Consider the following 24,653-nt stretch of genomic DNA (forward strand, 5'->3'; position numbering starts at 1 on the left):
CCCATCACGCCCTGCTTCCCAACCCGTTCCCATCCATGACAAATGGTCCCTCTACCTCCACAGGGTCTTTTCAGCAGCCTTGGTTGGGAAGCCTTGGCAGCACTTGGTGGAGATTTATGCCCATCTTCCCTGGATTCTTCTTTGTTTTTCTTCTTCTTTATTCCCTCAAAGATACGTTTTTACTTATTCATTCCACAAACGTGCTCTGCGTGCCTCCTGTGTGCTTCCTCCTGGTGATAGAGAGATCGGGTTCAGTACACCCTCCTGTGTTGAACACCTGCTTTGCACTGGTGTCTGTGGTCAGATTTCATCCAAGGAGACAGGCATGAACTAAGCACCTACTATGAGCCAGCACTGCTGAGCCAAGGGCCCTGGCTTCTAAAAGCTCTGCCACAGGGTGGCTGAAACCCCAGCCCCGTGGGTACTGAGGTCCCAACTTGGTGATTTTGCAGCCCTTCTTGGTTTGGATCGCCTCAATTTTTACAAAGAAGGAAGCTGCTTGTTCATCAGAAGTGCGTCTTGACCCCGGAGCCCCGACCCCAAAGTTGGGGAGACAGTGTTCAGAACAAAAGCCACAGCAGTGCACCCTCCCCTCTGTGGACCTCGGTTTTCTTACCTGTCCAAGGGTGTGAGCAGAGAGGCAGGACAAGAAGGGAGCAGCCTTGACGTTTGGGGGTTCTCTGAATCCTTGAGAACCCCTGACAACCGTGAGCTAAGTGGGTCTCCAGGACTGCACCAGCCGCCGTGTTTGTGCAGAGTAGTGGTACACAGACAAGGGTGGGGGCAGTGAGGGGAGCACCTGGTCCCGCCCAGGAGAAATCAACCAGATGGTCTCAGGGCACCCGTCACCTTCGCTAGGTCTTGTTCACTCCATGCAACCGAGGCAGTGAATACAGCCCTCAATTACCATCAAGCAGAGTGAAAAACACAGGTCAACAAAGGTCTTTGGTTTTTCGATGCCCATCATGCTTGGAGTCTTCTGACAAAGCAAGCAGCCCTCTCCCCAGGCCAGACACGCAGAAAGCATCCCATTTCATGGGTGATGGCACCATGTTGGAGAGACGAGGGGTGGGTACAGACAAAAAAAACATGAACATTCTGGAAAGCTAAGTCTTGGGGAAAGTGAGCCTACTTCACCATATAATACCAAGAAAAGAGGCCCATTTGGTGAGCAATCTGTCTTCCAGGACACAGGGGCTGTTCCTAAAGCCCTTGCAAGCAGGGTAAGAGCACACAGCCTGGAGCCAGACCCTGCCCCACCTCCAGCTGGGTGACCTTGGTTGAGTCACTCAACCTCTCTGTGCTCCATTTCCTCAACTGTGGAACAGAAACTGTCCACTCACAGCAGCTGATGGGGCCCAGGACCAAGGCAAGCACCCCTTTAGGACAGCTATTACTTCTCCTCTTATCTCTGGCTGAAAACAACAAGGAAATGGGAATGGAGGTCCAGGTTGTTCAATTTCCTAACCACCTCCAGGAGACATAGTGGGGATAAACCGGGTCCTTGCGCTGGAGAAAGGAGCACACCTCGTGAACCTGGACCGGCGGCAGGGTTTACACACCTCCCTGGAGATGGGACAAGTCACTGACCCTCTGGCTGAAGGGTCCGTGAAAAGCTTCATCCTGGCCACCTGGGGGGCACACGTTCTCGTTTGGCTTATCTGATGAGAAAGGCCCTTTGTTTATTCTTTCTTCTGCGCAAACAATAGAGAAATCAATCATTTTTGCTTTTAACGAAATTCTGCATCGAGTTTGGCACAGGGTCACTGTGTTTGGGTTAGAAATGGGCGGGGAACATGCACGCTGCCGAACGCCGGGCTGATGCCGGACTCACGTGTAATTCTCAAGTGGCAGGTGATGCACCCAGCACTCTTCCCGAGTGGTGGCCTGGGAGGCTCGGGGAGGGGGGCCCGTGTCTGTGAATGCCACGGTGTGTGGGGATGGTTACACTGAAGCTATTAAATAAGGCTAATGTCACTCTCCCCCTCACACGCACATTTAATATATTCCAAAGATGTGTAGATGCATTAACAGCAATTTTCATCTCCAAATGTTCCCATTTAGTCAGCCCCATGCATAAAATATGAGCCCTAACACCACGCTCCAGCCCGTTGCAGATGGAGTTCCCCAGAGCATCTGGCTCTCAACGCTGGGGCGTTTGCTGGAGGGGCGGGGGCGCGCTCAGTCAGCATCTGCAGGGGAACACGGGGCTTGTCACTTCCTCTGGGGCTTTGGTGCCCCTACCCTCTGGAAAGTGGAAGAGAGAACCCAGACCCAGCTGACTTGTGCCTCCTGCAACAAATCTCAGCCTCGTCCTGGAAGGGCAGAAAGAGCTGGAAAACCAAACAACTTTGAACAAATGGGAAGAATTTCTAAAACTCGATTAACATATTCATGTACTCCATCACCACATCTTATTGAGTGCCTGCTTTTGTGCCCTGCACCTGCCTGGGGATTCACCTGATCCAGTCCCTGTCTTTGGGGACTCCATTAGTCAGTCAACAAACACTCCTGTTCTGCTACTGTTTCAGTGCTGGGGACACAGCAGAGGATAAGAGAGAGAGAGAGAGAAATTTCTGCCAATGAGAGATCTCACAGCCTAGGACACAGAGAAAGTAGACATTAACATTAGGCAATTTCAGAGAGCTGTAAGTTAGGAAGAAAACAGTAACGGGGCAACTGTTAGAAAGTGATGGGGAAGAGGCAAGGGAAGAGCTGCTTTTACAGGGTTATCAGGGACGACCTTGCTGAACAAGAGACATTCCATCCCCTTGGGAAGTGTGAACCCCTGGGAAAGGAAAATGCAAAGGATGTGGGCCTCTAAGGAAGGAAGGGCTGGAGCCTGGACAGGAGGTAGCCGAGGGCAGAGCAGGGCCGCCCAGGACTCAGCTCCGGAAGGAGGGGCGTGTGCAGGGCCAGAACGAAGGATGGAAACATGGGGGATAGGCTGTGGCTCCAAAAGAAGAGGGGGGCTGCCACTCCGGGGGCCTGGGGAGTCCTCGGACCATCTTGGCACCAAGCCCGAGGGAAGGGGCCTGCAGAGGTGCTCTGGGCAGTGCAGGTAAACAGCTGGACTCTGCACTTGCAAATGCTCTCCCTGGCAGAGGGAGGGGGCACTGGAGGGAGACCCAAGTGGCCAGAGGGGCCTAGCTAGTGGGGCCGGCCTCTCCAGCAGGGTGTGGCCCAGGGGCTGGGGAACAGGGGTGCCGAGGGAGAGTGGCAGCAGCAGCCCAGAGGGACGGTGCTGGGGATCCCCACTCCCATGCTGGGCACAGAGAGGAGCGGTCCTGAGGAGAAGCCCACAAGAGGGAAGGCAGGCACAGGGCTGCGACTTCCAAGGCAGTGATGTCTCAATAGGGATGATGGGAGCCAGGCTCACGAAGCCCTCCCGAGCCCAGGAGCTCACTGATCAACAATGAGCGGTAAAGGGCAGTCGTAGCTCATTCTTTGGGGTCACTCCTGAGGTGCTCCTTGCCTTCGGCCCTGGACCCTGGGCATGGGCAGCACATTCTGGAGTCACTAAGTCTCCAGGTCAGCTGCAAACAGGCCTCTGGTCATCTTCCTGTAGTCTGGGCAGGCCAGGGGTGCAAATATGACATAAGCATCAGGTAGCTGAAGGCCAGCCCAGCCTGGAGGACGTGCCAACCAAAGCAAGGGCATGGCGGGTGCTGCCACTGACACTGGAATCGGGGATGCCATTCTGTCACACTTCCAAAGCCCTCCAGAACAGGGTGGAGCTAGAAAATTAACAGGCCAGGTGACACAGGTCCTACACAAAGTCCATGGGGTCAACCAGCGCAGAGACAGCTGCTGCCTGGAGTCGGCAGCGAAGAGGAAGGCATCCAAGGTGGGATTCGATATCGGAAAGAGGTTGACTGTATAATATTCATCATATAGAAAGTGAACACCTCACAGGCAACCTATTTCAGGTACCACTGAGCAGCGCTGACTCCGGGGAGGAGGCTTCTTCCTCAGTGACGGGCCCTGCCACCCGCCACCTGCCTCCAGGGCGGAGGCCAGCATAGGGCTGCAGGTGGAAGTCAAGCGCTTGCTCGGCCACCAGCCATGCCGCTGGGGACCACCAGGGTGCACATCTGGCCCTCCCCGACATCAGCAGGTGCAGGAATCATGCAGGCAGGATCTGACACTGAAGAGAGACTGATCGTGTCTTGTGTGTCATGATTTCTGTGAATGCAACACAGGCCACCTCTCCTCAGGCACTGTGGGAAGCAGCACACACACATGGCCACCCAAGGCACCGGCTCCCACCCAGGGTCTCACAGCACTGGACGAGCAGAAGGCAGCCCGGGTGCAGGGAATGCATGCAGCCGCCCCCAACACCCTGGCAAGGGGCAGGTGGCCTTCCAGCAGGATGCCTTCCAGCAGGACTAGCTCCCCCGAGTCCTCTGCCTTGGTGGCACTGGCCATGAAAAACAGACTGAGCCCCGTCACCCATTGCTCATCAGCTTCATGACCGCTCCCCACCCCAGTGCACAACCCCAGCATCTTCCCCAAAGTCCACATGGCCCCCCGAAAGCTCTCCCAAAATGATTCCATGGCGGGGGTCAGTGCAAAGGATGACAAATGTCACCTCAGCCCATGCATTCACATACCCTGAAAAGGCCCACTCAGGCGTGGCGCCCGCACACCACTGGGCGGTAGCGGTACTGAAAACAGGCCATCTGTGTTATATTCGTCATTAATAAAAGCGAACTCATCACAGACAACCTCTCCTCAGGTACCCAGAGTGCCATCGGCTCAAGAACGTGGCTGCTGCATCCCGTGGTGCCAGCATCGCCCCCGGGAAGCTGTCCTGAGGATGGATGGGACACCAAAGGTGAGAAGACACAGAGACAGGAAAGAGACCCCGCCCGGCCCACCCTCAGTGACCAGGCCCCCACTGAGACCGTGACTCCAAAGCACCTGTCCCGCTCCCACCCTCCAAAGGGCTTCATCTCCAACGAGTCCTCCAAGGTGAGATTTGATACTGAGAAAAGATCAACCATGTATTATTCGAAGTCAATAAAGCGAATATAACACGGTCGATCTCCCTTCAAGTACCAGGAAAGGCGCTGAGCTGAAGCGCGATCGGCTCCCCGGCCCGCAGGCCCCACAGGCTGCAGCGGATACGGACGGCTAGTGGACCAGGTGAAGTACATTAGAAACAATTACTTTCCAACTGGTCGACCATCCATCCCCGTACCCCAGAATGGTGCTGATGCTGGCGTCCTTCCCCGAGGTGCCCCAGCCTCCAAGACGGCCTCCCTGGTGGAATTTGATACCGAAAAGGGGTTCACCGAGCAACATTCGTCGTCCAGATGCAAAGTTGCTCGGGTAACCTCTCCCCGAGTACCATGGAGAGGCTCAGATGCTCGAACTAAGGAGGATGCTTGCAGGCGGCCGTGATTGCGGAAGACCCTCCCCCAAGGGCAGCACAAGGTCTGGACATTCAGAGACCAGAGTCTCACACTCTCCAAGGACGTTCCCAATTGCCAAGTCCAACCATTCCAACCCCTTCCAGAATGACTCTGGAGCCTCTTCCCAGAAGGTGAGTGCAAGACCCAGGTAGGATCTTATACTGAAAAGACGGCAGCCTTCCTTGGGCACCTTGCTAAAGATGAAGATGAAACCCTGCTGCTCGCACCCGCTTTTCATTCCCAGACCCTGAGAGGGGGTGACCCTATAGGGACCCCTGCACAAGCACAGAGCCTCCCTCCCAGCAGAGGATGCCTTTGGCAGGAGCTCAACAGGGCACAACGCTGACCCCAGACCCGCGGTCTCACCAGCACCATCTCCAGCCCACAGAGGCATCACCCCAGGATCCCTCAGGGGGTGACTTCACAGTTATCAACAGCTGGCTGACCATCTGATTAGCCTCATAAAGCAAGTGAGACGTTAAAAATAAGGGACTGGGGGGATCAACGCAGCAGAAGAAAGCAGGAGAGTCACAGACGTCTTCTCTTTACAAGGGTCAGGGCAGCCCTGACCTCAGAACCCAACCTTCCCCAGACTCAGAGAACACCCAGAAGGCGCCTCCTGGAGCGGGCAGCCAACAAGCATCGGGCCGGACGACAGCTGCCACAAGCAGAGTCCGGATTCTGTGCCCACCACCCATTCTATGCACTTTGGAGTGGGACCGACAGCAGAATCCTTTCCCTGACGTTGGCATGAGCTCAGAGAGCCCTCTGCATCTTGCTACAAGTGGAGCAAGGGGCCTGCCATGCGGGCCCTGCTGTAGAGAAAGAAAAGATGTCACAGACGACTTCCCGTCAGGAGCCATGGGCACTGACCTGCAGCAGAACCTCCTTCCCAGGGCAGGCATCACCTCCCAAGGTGGTCCCGGAACGCACTGGAGTCGGCAGGAGGGGAGCGGATGACACACACCATGGGTACAATCGGGCCTGTCCCATGGGCGGCCCTCAGGCACCTACCCTGGAGAGGGCTCTGGCTGCAGGCTGCCCCTTGAGGGTGCTGTTGCTTCTGGAAATTCTCCAGGTAGGGCTCGATCTGCAAAGAGAGCCATGTGCAATGCTGGTCACAGACAAAGCACGCCAGCAAACAACGCGCTCTTTCCACAGCCCCGGCAAGGTTTCTGACCTTGGAAACCAACTCCAGAATGACTTTCAGCCTCCATGACCAACTGACATTCAGCACCAACGAAGGGCATGTCCTTGGGACCAGCATGGAACCATGTAAGGTGTCAACAGCACAGTGTGAGGAAGGTCTAAACCTCAGAGTGTTCCTGGATTCCTGTGTGTTCAGCAACAGCCTCGGAAGTGTGAAAGGAAAGTATCTCGGGCCCCTAAAATCACGAAGGAAAGGTCAAGCTGGAAACTGCTCAGGATAAACCTGCCTCTCATTCCATTCAAAGTCACCGCTCTGCTCACTGAGACAGATGCATATCTGATTTGCCTCCTTTGGAAAGGCTCATCAGAAATGCGAAAGAATATAATTGTTTGTGTATCACCCATCTGTGACCTGGAGACTCCCTCCGTCTTCCTGCCTTCGCTTCAAGTCGTCCCACCTTTGCAGGCCAAACCAAGGTACTTCTTACGTATATTGAATGATGTCTCATGTCTCCCTAAAATGTATAAAGCCAAGCTGTGCCTTGACCACAGGACGTCCTGAGGCTGTGTTATGGGTGTATCCTCAACCTTGGCAAAATAAACCTTCTAAATTAACTGAGAGCTGTCTCAGATTTCCTGGGCTCACAGAAGCAACTGTCCTGAAAGACCCGACCCCACTGATGGTAGAACTTCTGCTTCCCTCGAGTCAGCGTCTCACCCAGAACCCTCCGTGGGGATGGAGGGAGACCAGGTGATGCCTGTCAGTTACATAGTGAATACTCTGGGGACAACATGCACCCAGATCCCCGGGAGGATGCCTTAGCAGTGTGTCACACCTGAAGTCAGCACACCTTTCCAGGAAGCTCTGGGGAAGGTTTGGGGCAGAAAGGAAAGATCAACTGCATAAGGGAAGAGACTGTATCCCATTTTTTGACCCTAGATTCCTACTGACCCCAGCAACTCCACTGTAAATACACAAATGTAACCATCTTCACAAGAATTGCACCGACACTGATTTTCATAGAAACGTGTTTTTCAGAGCGAATGCCATTACACTAATCCAATTCCCTGTTTAGCTGTCTTGACTGCGCTGTTGAGCTGTTTGCATTTCTTTTATTTCCCTTGTTATTTTCCCCAAATCATTTTCATTAGGATCAATTCTTTTCCATTTAAAAATCTGAATAAAGATTTGGTTCCTCAATGTGCTTTTGTCTACATCGAATATTGCTGTTTATCGCCGCCGCCACCATCAATTTCCTTCTGCGGCTGCCACGTCGGCAGCTTTCTATTTCCCCAGGTCAAATGTCGCAGCCGAAATGTTGTCAAGAAAATTGGATTCTTCTGCCAATTTGTACTCAACTGAACACATTTAGTGCTGTGCCGTTTCAGCTGCTTTTAGTTTTATTTTGTGTTGATTATTTTTATCACTATTATTTAATACAAATGGGATGAGATACTGATGGCCTCTATTTGTTTCATAACCCAGGAGAAAATTGGGACCAATGTTTGGCTGGGGGATAGAAAGAGAAAAATAGAGACAAGGAAAGGCATAGAAAAAAAACACAGCACTTGTGAGCGAGACAGGGGTCTGGGGCTGCAGCCTCGTCACAGACACTGCCAAGGGTGAGCGCTTTGTTTATCCGCAAGGTCAAATATCTTTCGAAAAAAACTTGGTGCGGTCGAAACGTCTTCGGGATCAACACAGCCAACACGGTGATGTGAAGAGAGAGGGTCCAGGGTAAGAGCTAAAGCCGACGTGACACCAACGCCATCCTCCCCGGGCCGCAGGCCCCGCCCCCATCATGAATGAAGCTTGTGTTCTCTGATCGACATCTGTTCTCATCCACCACAGAGGACTGCAGAGGGCAGACCACCCACGTCTACCCCATCCATTCTTGCTCAAGGGAGGGGCATAGATGCCCCTGAGCTTGCCACTGGGTCCCGGAAGCCATCCCAAGCAGGATTTGATACTCAAACAAAAGTTGCCTTTGTGTGATTCAACATAAATAAAGCGAATTCACCAAGGGCAACCTCTGCTCAAGGGTCAAACGTCAGCACAGGCAAGAACACACCGAGATGCCTCTTCACCAAAGGTGGCATTGCCTTCGGGGCCTCCCTGCTGACTCCAGCTGCAGGCTTGCTGGCTCGCTCGCTCGCTCTCTCCCCTCTTGCTCTCTTTCTCTCTCTTTCTCTACCTCCGAGGAGCCCCCCAGGCAGTGGTCGGAACACGGTTGGTCATGGACCAGCTCCTGTAGCTGTGGAGCAGGCGGTGTGGGTGAGGCCATGTGCACACACAGCGTGGGTCAGCCCGAGCTCGAGTCGGCCCCTGGTCACCTATCCTAGGGGGGCTGGGACACCAAGGTCCCTCAACACAGGGGGTTGAGGGAGGACCTGACCTGAAGGCTGGCGACTCCTCTTCCAGTGCAGCATCCTCAGAGGGTGGGTGGGGCTGTGTCACAGGGACAGCACAGGTTCAGGTGACTGTCCTCCATGCACTCCATTCCAGGAGGCCTCAAAGAGAATTCAACCAAGAAAACAGGTCATGTCGCCTATTCATTCATTCAGCATCACACCTACTGTGCACACCTGGGGACACAGCACCAGGCAAGACAAACAAGGACTCTGCCCTCAAGGAGCTTCCATTCTAGCGGTGAGAGGACAACGAGTGCAGATGACATAACATTCATATAAGGACCACCCTCAGAAACAATGCTTATCCTACAGCCACATGCCACATGCTGTCTAGACACTTCACAAAGAGCACGCTTCCACTCCCCTGTTAACCCTGCTTTACAGAGAAAGAGACTGAGGCCCACAGAGCTGACAGGTGAAGGGATTTTCCAAGGGCACACAGCTGGCGACATAAGATAGTAATAAATGCTATTAATGATTTTCATCTTGCAGTAGGAATAACCGAGTCATGCCATGGAAACGCGTCTTTAAACAACATCAATTATCCCTGCCGAGGAGACCCCCTCCACCCCTTGCTTCCCAGGGGTCACCCCGAAGATAAGGTATTTGAGGGGGTAATGTGAATGTCTTCCATTCAGCCAGGAGCTCCTTTCCCTAAAGTGTGCCACACAGCCAAGATGATTTCACACCTAAAAAGGTTGACTAAATGTGGTTTATTCACTAATGAGTCTTCAAGGACGCGACTAGAAGACCACCATGTCAACTAAAACGTCAGCATCATTTCGGTGAATTCCTCCTAATGATGGCCGGGATGCTGGGCCAAGTGATGTAAGTCACACAGAGAGCGCCTGCCGCGGAGGTGATCCACTTCCTTACCCTGAGCAGGTGCCGGCTGGGCTTGCCCCTCGTGACGTTTCCCAAGAAGAATTGAGTACCGAAAGGAGATTGGCCATGTAATACTCATCATAAATAAAATGAACACACCATGGACAACCTCCATTCGAGTACCTGACTCGGGCGCTCACTTCCAGCGCATCCCAGCAGCAGGCCTGAGGACGGACGGGATTCCGAGAGTCAGGAAGGTGGCAACAGACTACCCATGAAACACACTCTGTGGTCTGGGCCGTACTCCATCCCTTACTTGCAGTTAGCGTCTCTTGTAGGAAGCCATTCAGGGAGGGACGTGCCACAGCAGAGGGGTCTGCAGAGCACCTTCTGTGATACGTGAAGAGAGGGCAGCAGGGAAGACAGCAAAACGGCGTCTTGTCAAACACAAAGTGAGCTGACAAGGGAGCTGCTGCCTCTTTGGAGGAAACCGCCGTGGTGAGCAAGCAGGACGCCTGCAGGTGCACGGTCCACCAAGAAGTGTGCACACGGTCAGCGTCGCCATCCGTCCAGGCATTCAGACACCAGTTCTAGTTCCTAAACTCGGCACCACCCGAGGGTGCTTTAAGGCTAGATTTAATGCTTTCAAAAGGGTCCACTATGTAGGATTGGTAAAAGAATACATTGAAGGCATCATGGAAGACCTCTCCACCAGTACCACAGAGTAGCTCTGAGAGGAAAAGCCCCACTTCTTCCCCAAAGCTGGCACCATCTCTAGAAACCTCCCCAAGGATGGGGCACACACAGGGTTAGGGCCGGGGCACACGGCCTCAGGAAAGCACATTCTCTGCTGGGTCAGCTATGGTCAACGGTCCCTTTGCTTACCCTGGAGAGGAGCTGACACCAAGGTCCTGCCCTGAAGTGAGATTCCGCTCCAGGAAGCCCTCCAAGGCGGGATTTGGTACTGAAAAATAGGTCAACCGTGTATGATTCGTCACAAATAAAGCGAAGGCAACACGGATAACCTATCTTCAAGTACCTCACGCTAGCACAGACCCGGTGTCAGTGCCTCTTCTCCAAAGTTGGCCTCCTCCAGGAAGTCCCCCTAGGAGACAGTGAACATTGAGGGTTAGCAGACTGACTGCAAGAGGGTTGAAAAGAAAGCACACGCCCCATATTCAACCACCCCATCCTGGACCCTGCAGCCATCCAGACCTCAACGCCTTAGCCAAGGTGGGTGCACGCCTGAGAAGCACTTCCAGGGAACCTGATGGTGGAGAGGCCAAGTGCACAGAAACTCGGCATTTGGATCAGAGCAGGATACGTTCCCTTATCTCACATTAGCATCGAGGCTGACAGTAACAATCCTTTCCTTACACAGGCCTTGTGTCCAGGAAGTCCTCCAAAGCTGAGTCCATGACAAAGAGGTTGACTTCACAATATTGATCATAAAGAAACAAATAGCATTGAATGTAAACTTAATTAGACCATGGCATGGCACTGACCTCAGAATCATGGCCTCATCCCCGAAGGTGAGCATAATTTCCAGGAAGTCTTCCTAAGGATAGATTGTATGCTTGGGGTTAATGGTACAGCATATATGGTTTTTCAAAATCTTCCATTGTTAACAGAAAATTCACATACCTGGCCAGTGGGGCTGGCTCCCACGACTATCTCAGAAGTGGGCATTGCCATAAGGCATCCTGCCAGGGTGGAAGGTGACACTGAGGAGGGGGCATCTGGGTAGGATTGTTTTAAATAGACAAATGCACAGTGCAAATGACAACAGACTGATGTGCAGACAGAGATGGCAGCAAGGGGCCAGATGACAGACTCTCTTCTCCTCCAGCACATAATGAAATGAACAAAACAGATTATTTCACCGAAGAAAAGACCAACTACTGGAGTAGAAAAGTGCTCATAACGTGAATAAATCCTCAAAACAAAGGAATGATTAAATCTACTCATCAAGAAGGCATACTATGATTCAGAAAAACTAATGAATAAAAATAGCGATTGAGTCATAACCCGGTAAAGTCACCAATATTCAAGACTAAAGAAAGAATCAGGAAATCTAAGCAGGAAAAAAAAAGTTCATCCATCCAAGGGGAAAGAAGCTGTCCCCAGGCTTGTCCACGGCAGTGGTTTAATACCAGAAAGCAATGGAGCAAAGTTTACAAAGTTCAGAGGGAAGAAACTGGGAGCCAAGAATGTCATGCCAAGTTCACCCATCATTCAGCTCAAAGGCTCCATCCCAGCAACAAGCGCTGGTAAGGAACCCTCTCCTCCAAAAATGTTGAGAAGTGTTGGATAAAATGCAACCACAGCCAAAATCAATTCCCAAATAAACATACAACTGAAAGGCAAAACCCTCAGGTGTTAATGAAAAAAATTAGTTCAGAGCAACATGTTTGCAACCTGCTACTAAGGGACCTAAGGGGTGCTGTGCTGGCTAGAGGCTCCAAGAGTCTATAGTCAAGTTCAAGTATAAGCAGAATAAAAAGACATGACCGTGGGTCCAGGAGAAGTTGATCTAGGAATGGAAAGGGGAACCAGAAATTTTTATAATAGCCAGGGATGATAAGAGCATTTGTCATTTTTAGGGAGTGGATAGAAAGAGGTCTCCTGTGAGATACCAAAGCTTCAGGACAAAGATATGGTGAGGACTTATGCCAACCATATGTCTGGGAATCCGTAAGCCAACAAAATGAGTTAGAAAACTGGCACCAACTGGTAAATTCCTTGGGGTGCCAGGCAGAACCAAATGCAAACTCATGTACATAGGGATTGAAACAAAACAGAAACACCTTAGTGCTCAACTGATGATAACCTCACAACACAAAGCTACAAAAACCACAAAGAAAAGCACCATCATGAGAGTCAATAGATTCCACAAAGAAAGGGGCTTGTATCCCTAAAGCTGAAAGAAATTATACAATACATATCTTTAAAGGCCAAATAGAACAGAATGAAAAAAAATGGACAGATGAGAAAAGGTGTAAGAGCAATGGTCAGACATTCTCAAAGATGAAATACCTCACAGAACATAGTATCCCAAAGTGTTTCTAAACAAGGTTTGTGAAGATCACTACATAAAATAGTCCAGGTAAGTAAAGGCTACATGGAGAAGCCACATTAAGACAGCTAGTGAAAGCCTCAATGCAAAAGACAGTGGACAACAGCTATAAATTTCTGAGAAAAAACAAGTAGGCTGAGACTTTTATACCTAGCTAAGCTGTCCCTTATGCATAAAAGAAAGAGATACATATTCGTAAATGCACCAGAACTCAAGGGTAGTGTCTATGAGCTATTCTCACAGAAACAATAAGATCAATTCCATTGAGAGACAAATTAAAGTTAAAAACTAAAGAATGGAAAAACCTCAGTTAAAACAAAAAAACCAACCTTGTGGTCAGAAATGAATTCATTTAAATATAGAACTATGGCTAAACACTTGCAAGAATTATAGTTCTAGAACAAATTGCAGATATTTATAATGTAAAATTAAAATATATAACTGAGAAAAAGCAGGAGATAATAAGCAAAGAATAAGAGTGCTGACTTCTTTGTCTTTCTGAACTAGGAGTGAAACTGAAATAGTTAAAAACCGTAACAATATTTTTCTTAATTTTACAGGGATCTTTTAGGAGTTGCTACCTCTGGCGGTGAAGCGAGAAATATTTATCAATCATTTCAATCTCCTTTAGCTTGTTCTTTATGATAAATTGAAGTAAAATTATAGTTAGCATTTTTAATAAAATGATTAGGTACAGTGTGATCTCATATTTTCTCTGTGCCTGTCTTGTTTTTCTGTTTGCATGTATGCTCAGACAGGTGTATGAAATTTCTAAAGCCCTTAATGGTTATTTCTGGGTGCCCAGAGAATTGGGCAATTTTCCCTCTTTTTCATTTAGATTTTTCCACATCGCTTAAATTTTATCATAAGCATGTGTCATTTTTATAAATATGGTAATAAGGTAGAATAATTATCCTTTTTGAAAAGAAAAACAAGAAATTGAAAATGCAACTATCCTCTGTTCTTAAATTTGATGTGGCCTCCAGATCAACAGATGTGGTGAATCACCCTTCCAGTGAGTCCCCAAAAACGCTGAAATCAATGCCCCTTCCCTGAATTTGTCAACATGTCTAAGAAGTCCTTCCTCCATGACAAGATTTAACAGTGAAAGAGAAGAGAACTATATATTATTTTTCTTTGAAAAAATACAAAACCCAGGAAGCAACATGGGCACCACCACTTCCTCAGTCACAGAGGGGTCTTGAGCACAGATCACATGCTTCTTCCCCAGGAATGCACTGACTGAGGATTAGGAGTGCTAGCAGCACCTACCCATTGGTTACAGGGCCAAACACATGTTCAGTTGCACTGGTGTGGAACCAACATGAGTATGGTGTCCCCTAAATCAGCATCAGGTCCAAGAAGACACCTGGTGAGATCTGATACCGAAAAGAGGTCGACCGTGTATTGGGCATCATTAAATAATGCGAACTCACCACGGACAACCTCCCTCCGAGTACCATGAGGTGGCACTGCTCACAGCATTCCTGCATCTTCTGCACAGCCTGGGCAGCTTGGGAGTGGCCTCTGAGGGTGGATGGGACCCTGAGGATGAGTGGACCAGGTGGCTCAAACCCATGCTCTCCAGCCAACCCCAGGTTCACCAACCCAGGATTAGTGCGCACAGAAATACCACTTCCTGTGCTCAGCTGGCCATGCAGGCAATACTTAATAATGCAAAGATGTCAGTGGCACATGAGTCATTAAAAATGAAGCAAACCACACACAAATGTGTCTGCAAAAGCAGGCTAAGCACTGCCTCCTTGGTAAACCTGGGATTCCCTTAAAGGAATTCTCTGGAGGGTGTGAGGCTGCTGTGGGTTAGTAAACCAGGGATCACACAGAGTCCTGTTTCTGTTCTCTTCTGTATCCCGAGGGCTGACTATTAAAGATGCTTCTAGATGCCCAAGATTCAACTGCAAGGTTGAATTTGATAGGAATGAAAAAAGAAGTCAGCCATGTGTATTTCAATCTTAACTTCTAAAACATTAGGGCATCCCAACAACCTCTCTCGATTTTCCTAAAGCTGGTAGCGCCCCAGGAAGTTGTTTGAGGGTCAGCCTGGACTCTAAAGTTAGTAGGTCAGTCACATGCATCCTCAGAAAAGTGCTTGCCATGGGTTCAGCCATCCAGAAACCTACCTTGGAAGCAGCTCAGGAAGCCCTCCGAGGCAGAATTTGACACTAAAAGAGAGGAGAGCCGTGTATGACTCGCTTTGATGAATCGAATTCATCACGGCCAGCCTCTCTCCAAGTACCACACATGAACACTGGTGAGTAGTAATCCATTGCCTCTCTTGCAGAGGTGGCCGCCCCTCTCGGGAGTCCTGTTAGGAATGGGTGGGATAGCGTTGGGTAGTGGGCCGAGCCGAGTGACATACACCCACATTAAGTGCATGCTCACCCGAGGCGCACTTACCTTAGGGGAGTGCTGAGGGCACTGCCTTCTCCCCAGCAGCAACGATGCAGTTCGTCCTCCTGGGCAAGACAGGGAGCTTCTGTGTAGCTCACTTGTTCCTGACAGGAGAATCACGGCTGTTTCCCAAAGCCGCAGCACCTCCATGGAGCCTTCTAGGGAGAGACAGGATGCTGGGTATTAGAGGACAAGGTGACAGCCCTAATAAACGCAGCACATGCTCTGGGAAGAAGGATTCAGTCACACACCCAGGAGAAAAACTGGCCTGCATCAGGTCCCTCAACAGTAGACAATGTGGCGTCCAACATCGGAAGTCAACACTTCAAGGAGGCTGTGACTGGGTGAAGGAGCCACCAAGGTTGACTCATTGCATTTTAAGTAAACACACACCCCCAAGAGTACGTGTCATCCCGGTCCACCAAGCAGTCACAGCAAGTCCATGGCCACTCCCCCAGACTTGGTGGGAGCTCTGGAAAGTCTTCCTGGGGTGGGAGTGATGCTGAGGGTTGGTGACTAGGTGGCCCACAGGGTGAACACAGTGCACGCCCCTCTGGTCAACCAGTCACACACCCTGGACGGTGCTGACACCAACATCTCTTCTGGAAGTCGGCCTGGGGCCCAGGGAGCCTCTCTTCAAAGCCTCGTGAGGTGACGCTGGTGACAGAACCACAGCTGATTCCCCAGAGCTGGTGAGACCCACAGGAAGGCCTCTTATAGGTGCATAGGACGCTCGAGTTATCAGGCCAGGTGACTTACAGCTAGGTCAGCGCACTGTCCATGGCCCGCCATCCATTCTTGGCTTTTCCACATGGTTGACTCAAAGACTATGTTTCCTGAAGCTGCCATTGTGTCCAGGAAGTCCTTAGAGGTAGCATTTGGTACTGAAAAAAGTGTTGTCCGTGAATGATTCGTCATAAGTAAAGCGAATCCACCACGAACAACTTCTCTTCAAGTACCACAGAAAAGCAGAGACAAGACAGACAAGGAGTCCCCTTCCACTTCTCCAAGGGGAGTGGCTGCCAGCCACCATCCTGTGGACAGAGTGGACACCGAGCATTAGTGAGGCAGCTGACAGGTGTTCTAGGAACACCCTGCAGTTTGGGCAACCCTCCACTCACCTCCCCTGGAGTGGTGCTGGCACAGGCCCCCTTCCCTGGAGTCGAAATTTTGGTCCTGAATCCACACGCACAAGGTTTAGAAATGAGAAGAGGGAGGCCACTTGTCGCAGGCCAGGAGCGCTCCACAGTGTGTAGACCCCAGGGTTTCTGAACAGGGCCTTGGACTTCTCAACAGAGCACACTGAGTTATCCATCAAGCAAGTCAAGGTGCCAGCCAAGCTCCCGCAGGGCCCACTGAACGGGGGAGGTCCAGAGAGAGCCCCCTTTTGCCACTGCAGGTGCCCCTGGAGAAACTGCCCAGCTCAGACACACCAGCCCCCTGGTGGGTGCCCCATCACTGCCCTGGGTGGATTCTCTATCAATGCCCTTGTGGTCAGAGTGATCTTTCCAACACAGACCATGCATCCCCCCTGCTCACAACCCTTCCAAATCCCCCATCTCACTCAGAATAAAACCTGGAGTCCTGCCTCTCCCAGCTCAGACCCAGTGACTCCCAGCAGCTCGGTTCAATCCCACTGGCCTTCTTGCTTTTTCTTAAAGATGTCAGGGGGCTTTCCATGGGCCTTGCCCTCCTCCTGAAATGCTCCTACCCCAGATCTTCCTCTGGTCCAGCCCACTCCATTCCCATCCACATCCTCAGAGACAGCTCTCCAGACCCCTGTATTTAACACAAAGGTCCACCTGCTTTTACCTCTGTCACTGTAACCTGCTTTCCCTTTCTCCATGAAACCTAGCAGTGGACAAAATTACACTTCCTAATTCATGTGTTCTCATCCATCTCTTCCACCAGAATGGAAAGTCCACGTGAGCAAGAACTTGATTTCGTTCTCTGCTCTATGCTAAGGTCCAGAATCACCAAGAATAGAGTGTGCACTCCATCACTGTTTATGGATTGACCAAGTCATTCCTTGTTATTTGATCAGTTCATGAACCATGTAGTTATGCTAAAAACAAAAGAACCTGATTTTTTAAAAAGAGAAAACCTGATAAATAAAATCATGGTGGCCAAAGCCACCAACCCTCTCAACAGCCATTATGGCCATGGGCAGGACACAGCTCTGGCAGGAGAGTGAGCTGAGGGAGACGCCTCAGAAATAAAGCTCAGACTACTCAACTAACTCTCCACAAACTCTAAAAGATGTGGATGCCAAGTTTCCCCAGAGGGCAGAGCTACTTCCAGAAACCCTTCCCCGGCAAGATTTGACACTCAAAAATTCTGCCCTGGAACAAAAGCAATAATGATGACCAATTACCTATCAGTCAGTCCGGCTGATGACAATAACACTACCAAGCCAGCATGTCTCCAGGGATTCATCTTACCAAGGGTGAGGGTCACTTGGAGCAGGTGACAGACGTCTTGTGTGAATGGGCTTCTCACTGGTCGACCTCCCCCAGTAATGTAGTGCAGACACCAAAGCCCCTTCCAGAAAATCACAGCCTTGGAAGCAGCCATCTCCTCAGAGATTCGATTCTGGTCATGGCTGTGGCACGTGAGGAAGCTCGTGTCCTGCGATGGCCTGCTCACATACATACCTTGGGTGGGAGGTGAAGGAAGCCAACACTTCCTGCCTGAGGGCGGGACGCTGTCCGGGAAGCCCTCCAAAGCAGTATTTGATACTGAAAAATTGGATGTCCCTGTATGATTCGTCATAAATAAAGCGAACACAGCAGGGATAACCACTCTTCAAGTACCGAAGGCTGACGCTAATGGCCCACGTCTTCACCAGAGTCCACCTTCCTTCTAGCTAGTCTGCCTGAGGATGAATTGGGGACAGAGGGTTAGGAGAGTTGAGGGGTGCACAATGTCAATCAAGCCCATGCTTTCCAGTCAACCATGCATTCCTGCCCCTGAAGAGGGATGAAGGGCAATAGATCCTTCCAGAAAGCTTCCCCGGCAATATCCATACTCAAAAAAGGCACCAACCCTCCCTCACGAGACTCGGCACAAAAAAAACAAACCCGGCAAGGAGAAGGTCCATTCAAGTGCCAGATAACAGCATGGCCTAGGAAACCACCACCTCTTCTTCTGAGCTGATGTGGCCTCCAGGAGAAGTCACTGGATAGGTAGGAACTGTGGATCAATTGACATACACCATTTATAAAATGTACGTTCTCTGATCAACCATCCATTCCCCTATCATGGACAGTGCCCTGACCCCCAGGTCAGGGTCCTGCTGAGGGACCTCTCCAGGGAGTCTGTCCTGAAAAACAGCGGTCCAATATGATGAGCCACAAACCCAGGCGAGGCCCCACAGCCACCCTGGACGCTGCTCTGCCCCCGAGGCCTCCAGAGCCTGGAGGCCACTGTGTGTGAGGCTTACTTCTAATGAAGGCACAGGCTCTGCCATGGGCCATCTTTACAAGTATTTTGGGAGGTGCTGACACCAATGCCTCCTTTAATAATTCCTTGGAATTATATCCAGGAAAGAGGTGATGCTGAGTTGCATTTGTAGCAGAGAAAGCATTGTAGAAGGAACCTGCCATGGATGAGACCTCTCCAGGTGTGGCAGAGGAGTCCCCCTGCCTCCTCTTGTAGGTAGCCTGGATGCTGAGGGTCAAGGACAGAGAAAGCCTGTGACCTGGCCTGACAATCTGCCCTGTGGCCTCTGGTCCAGCAGTACCTCCTGGACCATGGCCTCGTGCTGATGGCGAGAACATTTCCCTGGAGTTGCCCTCCCTTCTGGGGGGCCCTCACGGGCAGGCTGCATGGGTAATGAGAATGAATGAGCCATTTAATAGGTATCATCAATTCAGCCCCTTCTCTGCCTGGGACACAGAGTGGGGCTGAGCACTGAAACGGTCTTGCCCAGAAGTCCCCCAAGGACTGGTTGCTTGGGCCAGCGAACACTGGGCATCGTCAACAGACCCTTCCCCAGGTACCTCGTGACGGTGCTGACACAGGCCTCCTCTCTGGCGGCGGGACACCTCCACACATTCTCCCACCATGCAGGAATGAGGCCAACGGTGTGGTCTTTGTCATGAAAAATGCAAGAGCGCTCCGGCGGTTCCTCACCAAGCCCCATGCCGCGACATTCACAGCGCGTCGGCATCCCCCGGCCAGAGCCTCCATCACTTTTAGGGCTTCTCCTGAGGGTGGAACGAATTCTCCGGGTTAGCGGCGCAGGGAACACATTCATCAACAGAGTTCCTGTCCCTGCGTCACCTCTGTGCACACACCTCAGGCGAAGCCGACAGTTTTCTTACTATGAAGCTGGCACCCGCAGGCACCCATACGAACTGACTCCACACAGGGACCCCCGCGCACTGGCCGCCTCAGATAAGACAAAGCATCGAGGCAGAGAGCAGTGGGGCTTTGCAGCCACTCCAGGATGCTGCCCTGCACAGGGACCACACCCTGAAGGGGGCGGGGCTCGGTGCCACCGTCCTCCACTGTATTAGTCCATTTTCAGGCTGCTGATAAAGACATATCCAAGACTAGGCAATGTGCAAAAGAAAGAGGTTTGATTGGACTTACAGTTCCACGTGGCTGGGGAAGCCTCACAGTCATGGTGGAAGGCAAGGAGAAGCAAGTCAGGTCTTACGTGGATGGCAGCAGCAAACAGAGACGTTGTGCAGGAAACTCCGCCTTACGAAACCATCAGCTCTCGTGAGACCCGTTCACTATCCTGAGAACAGCAGGGGAAAGACTCACTCCCATGACTCCGTCACCTCCCACCAGGACCCTCCCACAACACGAAGGAACTCAAAATGAGATCTGGGTGGAGGCACAGCCAAACCGGGGATCAAGGACAGCCTCCCTTCTCCATAACCAGGGGCCATGCTGGAGTCCGTGCGCTCCTCCCAAACTAGGTGCTACGTGCAGGAAGCCCTCTGAGGCAGCATCACAGAGCCAAAGAGTCATTAGCTGCGTGGTCTCCATCAGGAGGCAGCGAAGGGAACCTGACACCATGCCAGCATCTTTGAGTGCCAAGCAGTGGACCAGGAGATCCCACCAGGTCGGCTGGCAGAGCCTCAGGGAAGCTGACCTGAGGAGGAAGTGGCATTGGGCCAGTGACCTGGGTGAGGAGTAGGAACAGAGCCCAAGTCACCCTGCCCTTCACACACCCACAGAGGCACTGGACTTCATCCAGGGAGCCACCCTGGGCCAGATCCGACCCTAAAAAAACAGGCTGTCCTCAGAGGAGTCCGCATGGAAGAAGTAACTTCTCCTCAAGTGTCCCAGGGCAGTGGTAGACCTTGTCCTCGCCCCCAGGGAGCCACCCTGAAAAGCACTGGGTCCAGAGGGTCTGTCCCAGGAAAGGACCTAGCCCTGTGGCTAAGCCACAGGCCCCAGCACTGGGGGAAGGCAGAGGTTGGCATTCAAAGAGGAGGGAACCTCACATAACTCGTAAAAACACATCGCATTCACAGCAAACACAGCAAAGCAATCCAGGGCTCTTCCCCCCACCGGCCTCATTTTCAGGAGGCCTCCCTCACACAGCACAGAGCCGGGGTGCGGGCTCTCAGCTCACACAAGGCACACACTCTCACGTCTCCCGTGGGGGCGGCCCTCCGAGGCAGAGTCTGATATTCAAAAAGAGGTTAACCATGTATTATTCATGATGAATGAAGCGAACATAACACGGATAACCTCTCCTCAAATATCCTTGAATAGTTCTGAAACGAAAACCATGGCCTCTTCCCCACCGTTGTCTTTGCTTCCAGAAGATTCTTCTCAGGATGAGCTGAATCCCAGGGTTGCAGCGGGGGCAGGGAGAGGTGTTCACATCCTGCAGAGAAAGCACACATGCTGGCATCAACCTTCCATTCCCGTACCTTCGTCTCAGGGCCCAGGCAGCCCTGGCACCAAAGTCCAAACCCTGACATTGGGACCATGCTCAGAAAGACTTCTAAGGCAGGTTCCATTAAAGATCTAGAAAAGCTTCCTCCAGGGATTCCTGACAGACAGGATTTGATGACGAGAAGCCACCAGAATGCATGTCAGAGATAAGCAAAGCCATCGTGAAGAATTCTGCTTCCAACAAAACGGGGTGCCACTGATCCCTGAAGACAGGGTCCCTACCGCAGAGATGGTCTCAGTTCCTGGAAGTTCCTCCCGAGGACTGCTTGGAAACGAAGGGTCACAGAATTCCAGAGCCCAGGACATCAATAATGAATAAGCATGCCGTTGACCCCCACCCGACAATCTTGCAGCAGCTTGACACCGGCGGCCCCTCCCTGAAGCAGGTCTTGCATCTGGGAAGCCCTTTGAGGCATGATTTGATTTAAAGAAAAGTAATCTTGTGATATTTATGCATGTGAAGGTGAACGCTTGTTCACAAACCAAAGCATGGCACATTGCTTCTGGGCCGTTCTCCCACGACGGACAGTTTATGGCATGTGGGGAGACAGAGGACGCACATCACAGGGAAAGCACCTGGTCTCCAGCCCTGAACCGCTGCACGTGTTGTCCACAGACCGGCGGCATTAGCATCACTTGAGAACTTGCTAAAAATGCAGAATCTTGGTCCCTGAATCAGAATCTGCTTTTTAACAAGATCCCTAGGTGATGAAAATCTTAGGAGCATTTTTAGAGTTTGAGAAACACTACTCTAGCCAACAATTCATATGCGCGCGCGCACACACACACACGCACACACACACCCCCCCCAGAGGTGCTGTCGAACACAACGTCTTATTCCATGAGAGTCTGTCTGAGATGGGGTGGTTCCCAAGGAAGACACAAAGCCATGCCACGCCCACCAAGAATAATCCAAACACCCAATAGACAGCTGCTTAGGAGCTGCCAAAAAGCAGTAGTAGTAACAGGAAATGTACTGAGTTTTTCCTAATGTTTGCATTCCCTACAGGAAGGTTTTCGTGCTCAGAATGGAGGCTAAAGATAGGAGAGGCTGGACCCAGATGCCCCGGTCCACCATCTATCTAGAGAGATGCTTGACCCTGGCATCTCTCCAAGGAATTCCTCGTAGTTAAGATTAAATAACAAGAAGAGAAAGAGGGATGAAATAATTGTGAACATCTTCCAATAAAACAGTATGGCACCAAACCCCTAATGGCATCTCCACCCCAAAGCTAGCATTTGTCCAAGGAAATCGCACTGGTGGCTTGCCTTCTGAGATCACTGGATTCATTATTATAAATCAATGACACAGTCACACTCCATGGTGGGGCAGGCACGGATGTCCCCTCGCTGAAGTCAGCACTGTGCTTTCGAAAACTTCTGAAGCAAATTTGGATACTAAAACAATGGTTGTCCGATATTAATCATCATAAATATAGAGACCATACTACGGACAGCCATTCTTTAAGCACCAAAGAACTGTGCCATCAAGAAGAGCTGGGCATCCTCTCCAAAGTTGGTGTCTCTTCCAGAAGGTTCTTCTCAGGTAGTCCAAACAATGAGGATTAGCAGGTCAGCTTCACACATTGAGAGTCAAGCCCATGCCTTGGGGGTCACACTCTCGGGCAGGGAAAGGGGTCTGGCCCCAGTGATCTGTCTCTAAGGTTTGCTTCATGTCCAAGAAGTGCCTCCAAGAGGCAGGATTTGATAAGTCGCTTGAATGCTGGGTCACCCACAACACACACCCATGGCCAATGCAAATCCTTGGCAGCACCAAGGAGTCCCATGGCCCCTTGCCAAGCATGGCCCCGCCTCCAGGGTTCTGAGGTTAGGGCACAAGTGTCCCCACCACAAACCAACTGCATGCACCCTCATCCCCACCCAGGCATGAGCCCCCTGGGAAGGGCTGATGCGTGCATCCCTTTACAGAACTTGTCGTGGCATCCAGGAAGTCTGCCGAAGCAGGATTTGATACTCAAAAAGAAATTGTCCTTGTATGATTCATCATAAATAAAGCGAACACACCAAGGATAATTTCTCCTCAAGTATGAAACAGCAGCACGGACAGGAACACCACCACCTCCAGGTCTTTAGCTCAAGGTTGGATGGTGATTGCTACCTGGCAAACCCAGTCACGCACGCGCTCATGCACACACACCACGCACATACAGGCATGCACAATGCATGCACCACGTTTGACCTCTCTTTAAGCACCAGGGAAGCAAGATGCCATAGAATTCTCACTCGGCTTGGTGTTCTCGCTCAAGAGTTTGCTTCAAAGTGTGGATAGTGGCTGAGGTCAAGAATCCAGGGACTGTCTCTCTTAAGTGTAGCAAATGTTCTCGGCACCCCTGCTGACCCCCACTGCATGTGGCATTGTGTTTCGAAAGCATCGTGAGAATGGCTTAGCTGCCAAGCATCAACACTGTCACTAGCCCCCACTGTAAACACCGTGTGTGCTCTGGGCTTCATAGTCCGTTCCATACCCGACAAAGGACTTGACTTCCATGTCTTGACATTGTTCCAAAAACCCACGGAGAGATTTTAGTCATAAGACCACCACCACCATCCCCAGTGATAGTTTCACAGCACACAAGGGTCCTGGCTACCACCTACGAAGTGCTGACCACCGGGCTCTGCTCTGAGCCGTGTACAAGTCTTAACTCATTCAGCCCCAGCAGCCCACGAAGTAGACACCGATGGGATTCCCATTTGACATGTGAGACCACGGGCACGGCACGATGAGATCCTTGCCCAAAGTTGGACGGTTAGTAAATGTCAGAGGTGGGATCCAAACACAGGAAATCGAGCTCCAGAGTCTGCGCTCTTGATACTGAAAAAGTGGATGACCCTGTACGATTCGACATGAGCAAAACGAACAGGACAGGGATAACCACTCTCCAAGTACCAAAGGTTATAGCACGGAAAAGAAAGCCACTGCCTTGGGTGGACTTGGTACGTCTTCAAGGCGCGGTCCTGGGGATGAATTAGATGCTGAGGGTTAGTGGACCAGGTCACATACCCCAAGCAGAACATGCACACTCACGTACCGAGTAACAGCAGGGACCACAAAGCCACTGCCCCGCACCAGCGCCACCCCAGCCATCAGCCCGGGCTGGTGACTGCCCGCTCAGGAAGCAGGGACCCAGACCACACACATCGTGCATGCTTTTGGCCCCGCCCACACTGCACCAGGAGAGGGGATGTCCCAGAGGCCACTGCCTTCCCTAAAGTCATCCATGTGCCCGTGAAGTCCTCTCTGTGAAGTGGGGACCCGTGAGCAATTTGCCACACACAAAACGGATACACACGGTCATGCACACACATACCGCATCCCTTGCTGAGTGTGGACTGGGTCCAAGACAAGGTTTGATACTCACAGAGAGCTTGCCCTTGTATATTCCATGTCAATAAACCGAATATACAAAGGGCAACCTCGC

General features: G+C 51.3%; 1 protein-coding gene across 1 annotated transcript in view; it reads right to left on the minus strand.

Annotated features, from left to right (window-relative positions):
* Positions 1-6,321: 6,321 nt before the first annotated feature.
* Positions 6,322-24,653, minus strand: part of LOC105547984 — a 44,598-nt gene continuing 26,266 nt past the window's right edge. The window contains exons 14-28 of the mRNA XM_011991797.1: positions 19,293-19,499; positions 18,734-18,960; positions 17,791-17,945; positions 16,413-16,467; positions 16,251-16,325; positions 16,067-16,175; positions 15,865-15,980; positions 15,390-15,449; positions 15,021-15,062; positions 11,448-11,506; positions 10,860-10,908; positions 10,689-10,767; positions 10,120-10,193; positions 9,987-10,027; positions 6,322-6,507 (exon numbers count right to left, since the gene is read on the minus strand). Coding sequence (XP_011847187.1) covers positions 6,322-6,507; positions 9,987-10,027; positions 10,120-10,193; positions 10,689-10,767; positions 10,860-10,908; positions 11,448-11,506; positions 15,021-15,062; positions 15,390-15,449; positions 15,865-15,980; positions 16,067-16,175; positions 16,251-16,325; positions 16,413-16,467; positions 17,791-17,945; positions 18,734-18,960; positions 19,293-19,499 — 1,534 coding nt within the window. The remainder of the gene's footprint in view (positions 6,508-9,986; positions 10,028-10,119; positions 10,194-10,688; positions 10,768-10,859; positions 10,909-11,447; positions 11,507-15,020; positions 15,063-15,389; positions 15,450-15,864; positions 15,981-16,066; positions 16,176-16,250; positions 16,326-16,412; positions 16,468-17,790; positions 17,946-18,733; positions 18,961-19,292; positions 19,500-24,653) is intronic.

Source organism: Mandrillus leucophaeus, unplaced genomic scaffold, assembly GCF_000951045.1.
Source record: "Mandrillus leucophaeus isolate KB7577 unplaced genomic scaffold, Mleu.le_1.0 Scaffold4, whole genome shotgun sequence".
Lineage (NCBI taxonomy): Eukaryota > Metazoa > Chordata > Mammalia > Primates > Cercopithecidae > Mandrillus > Mandrillus leucophaeus.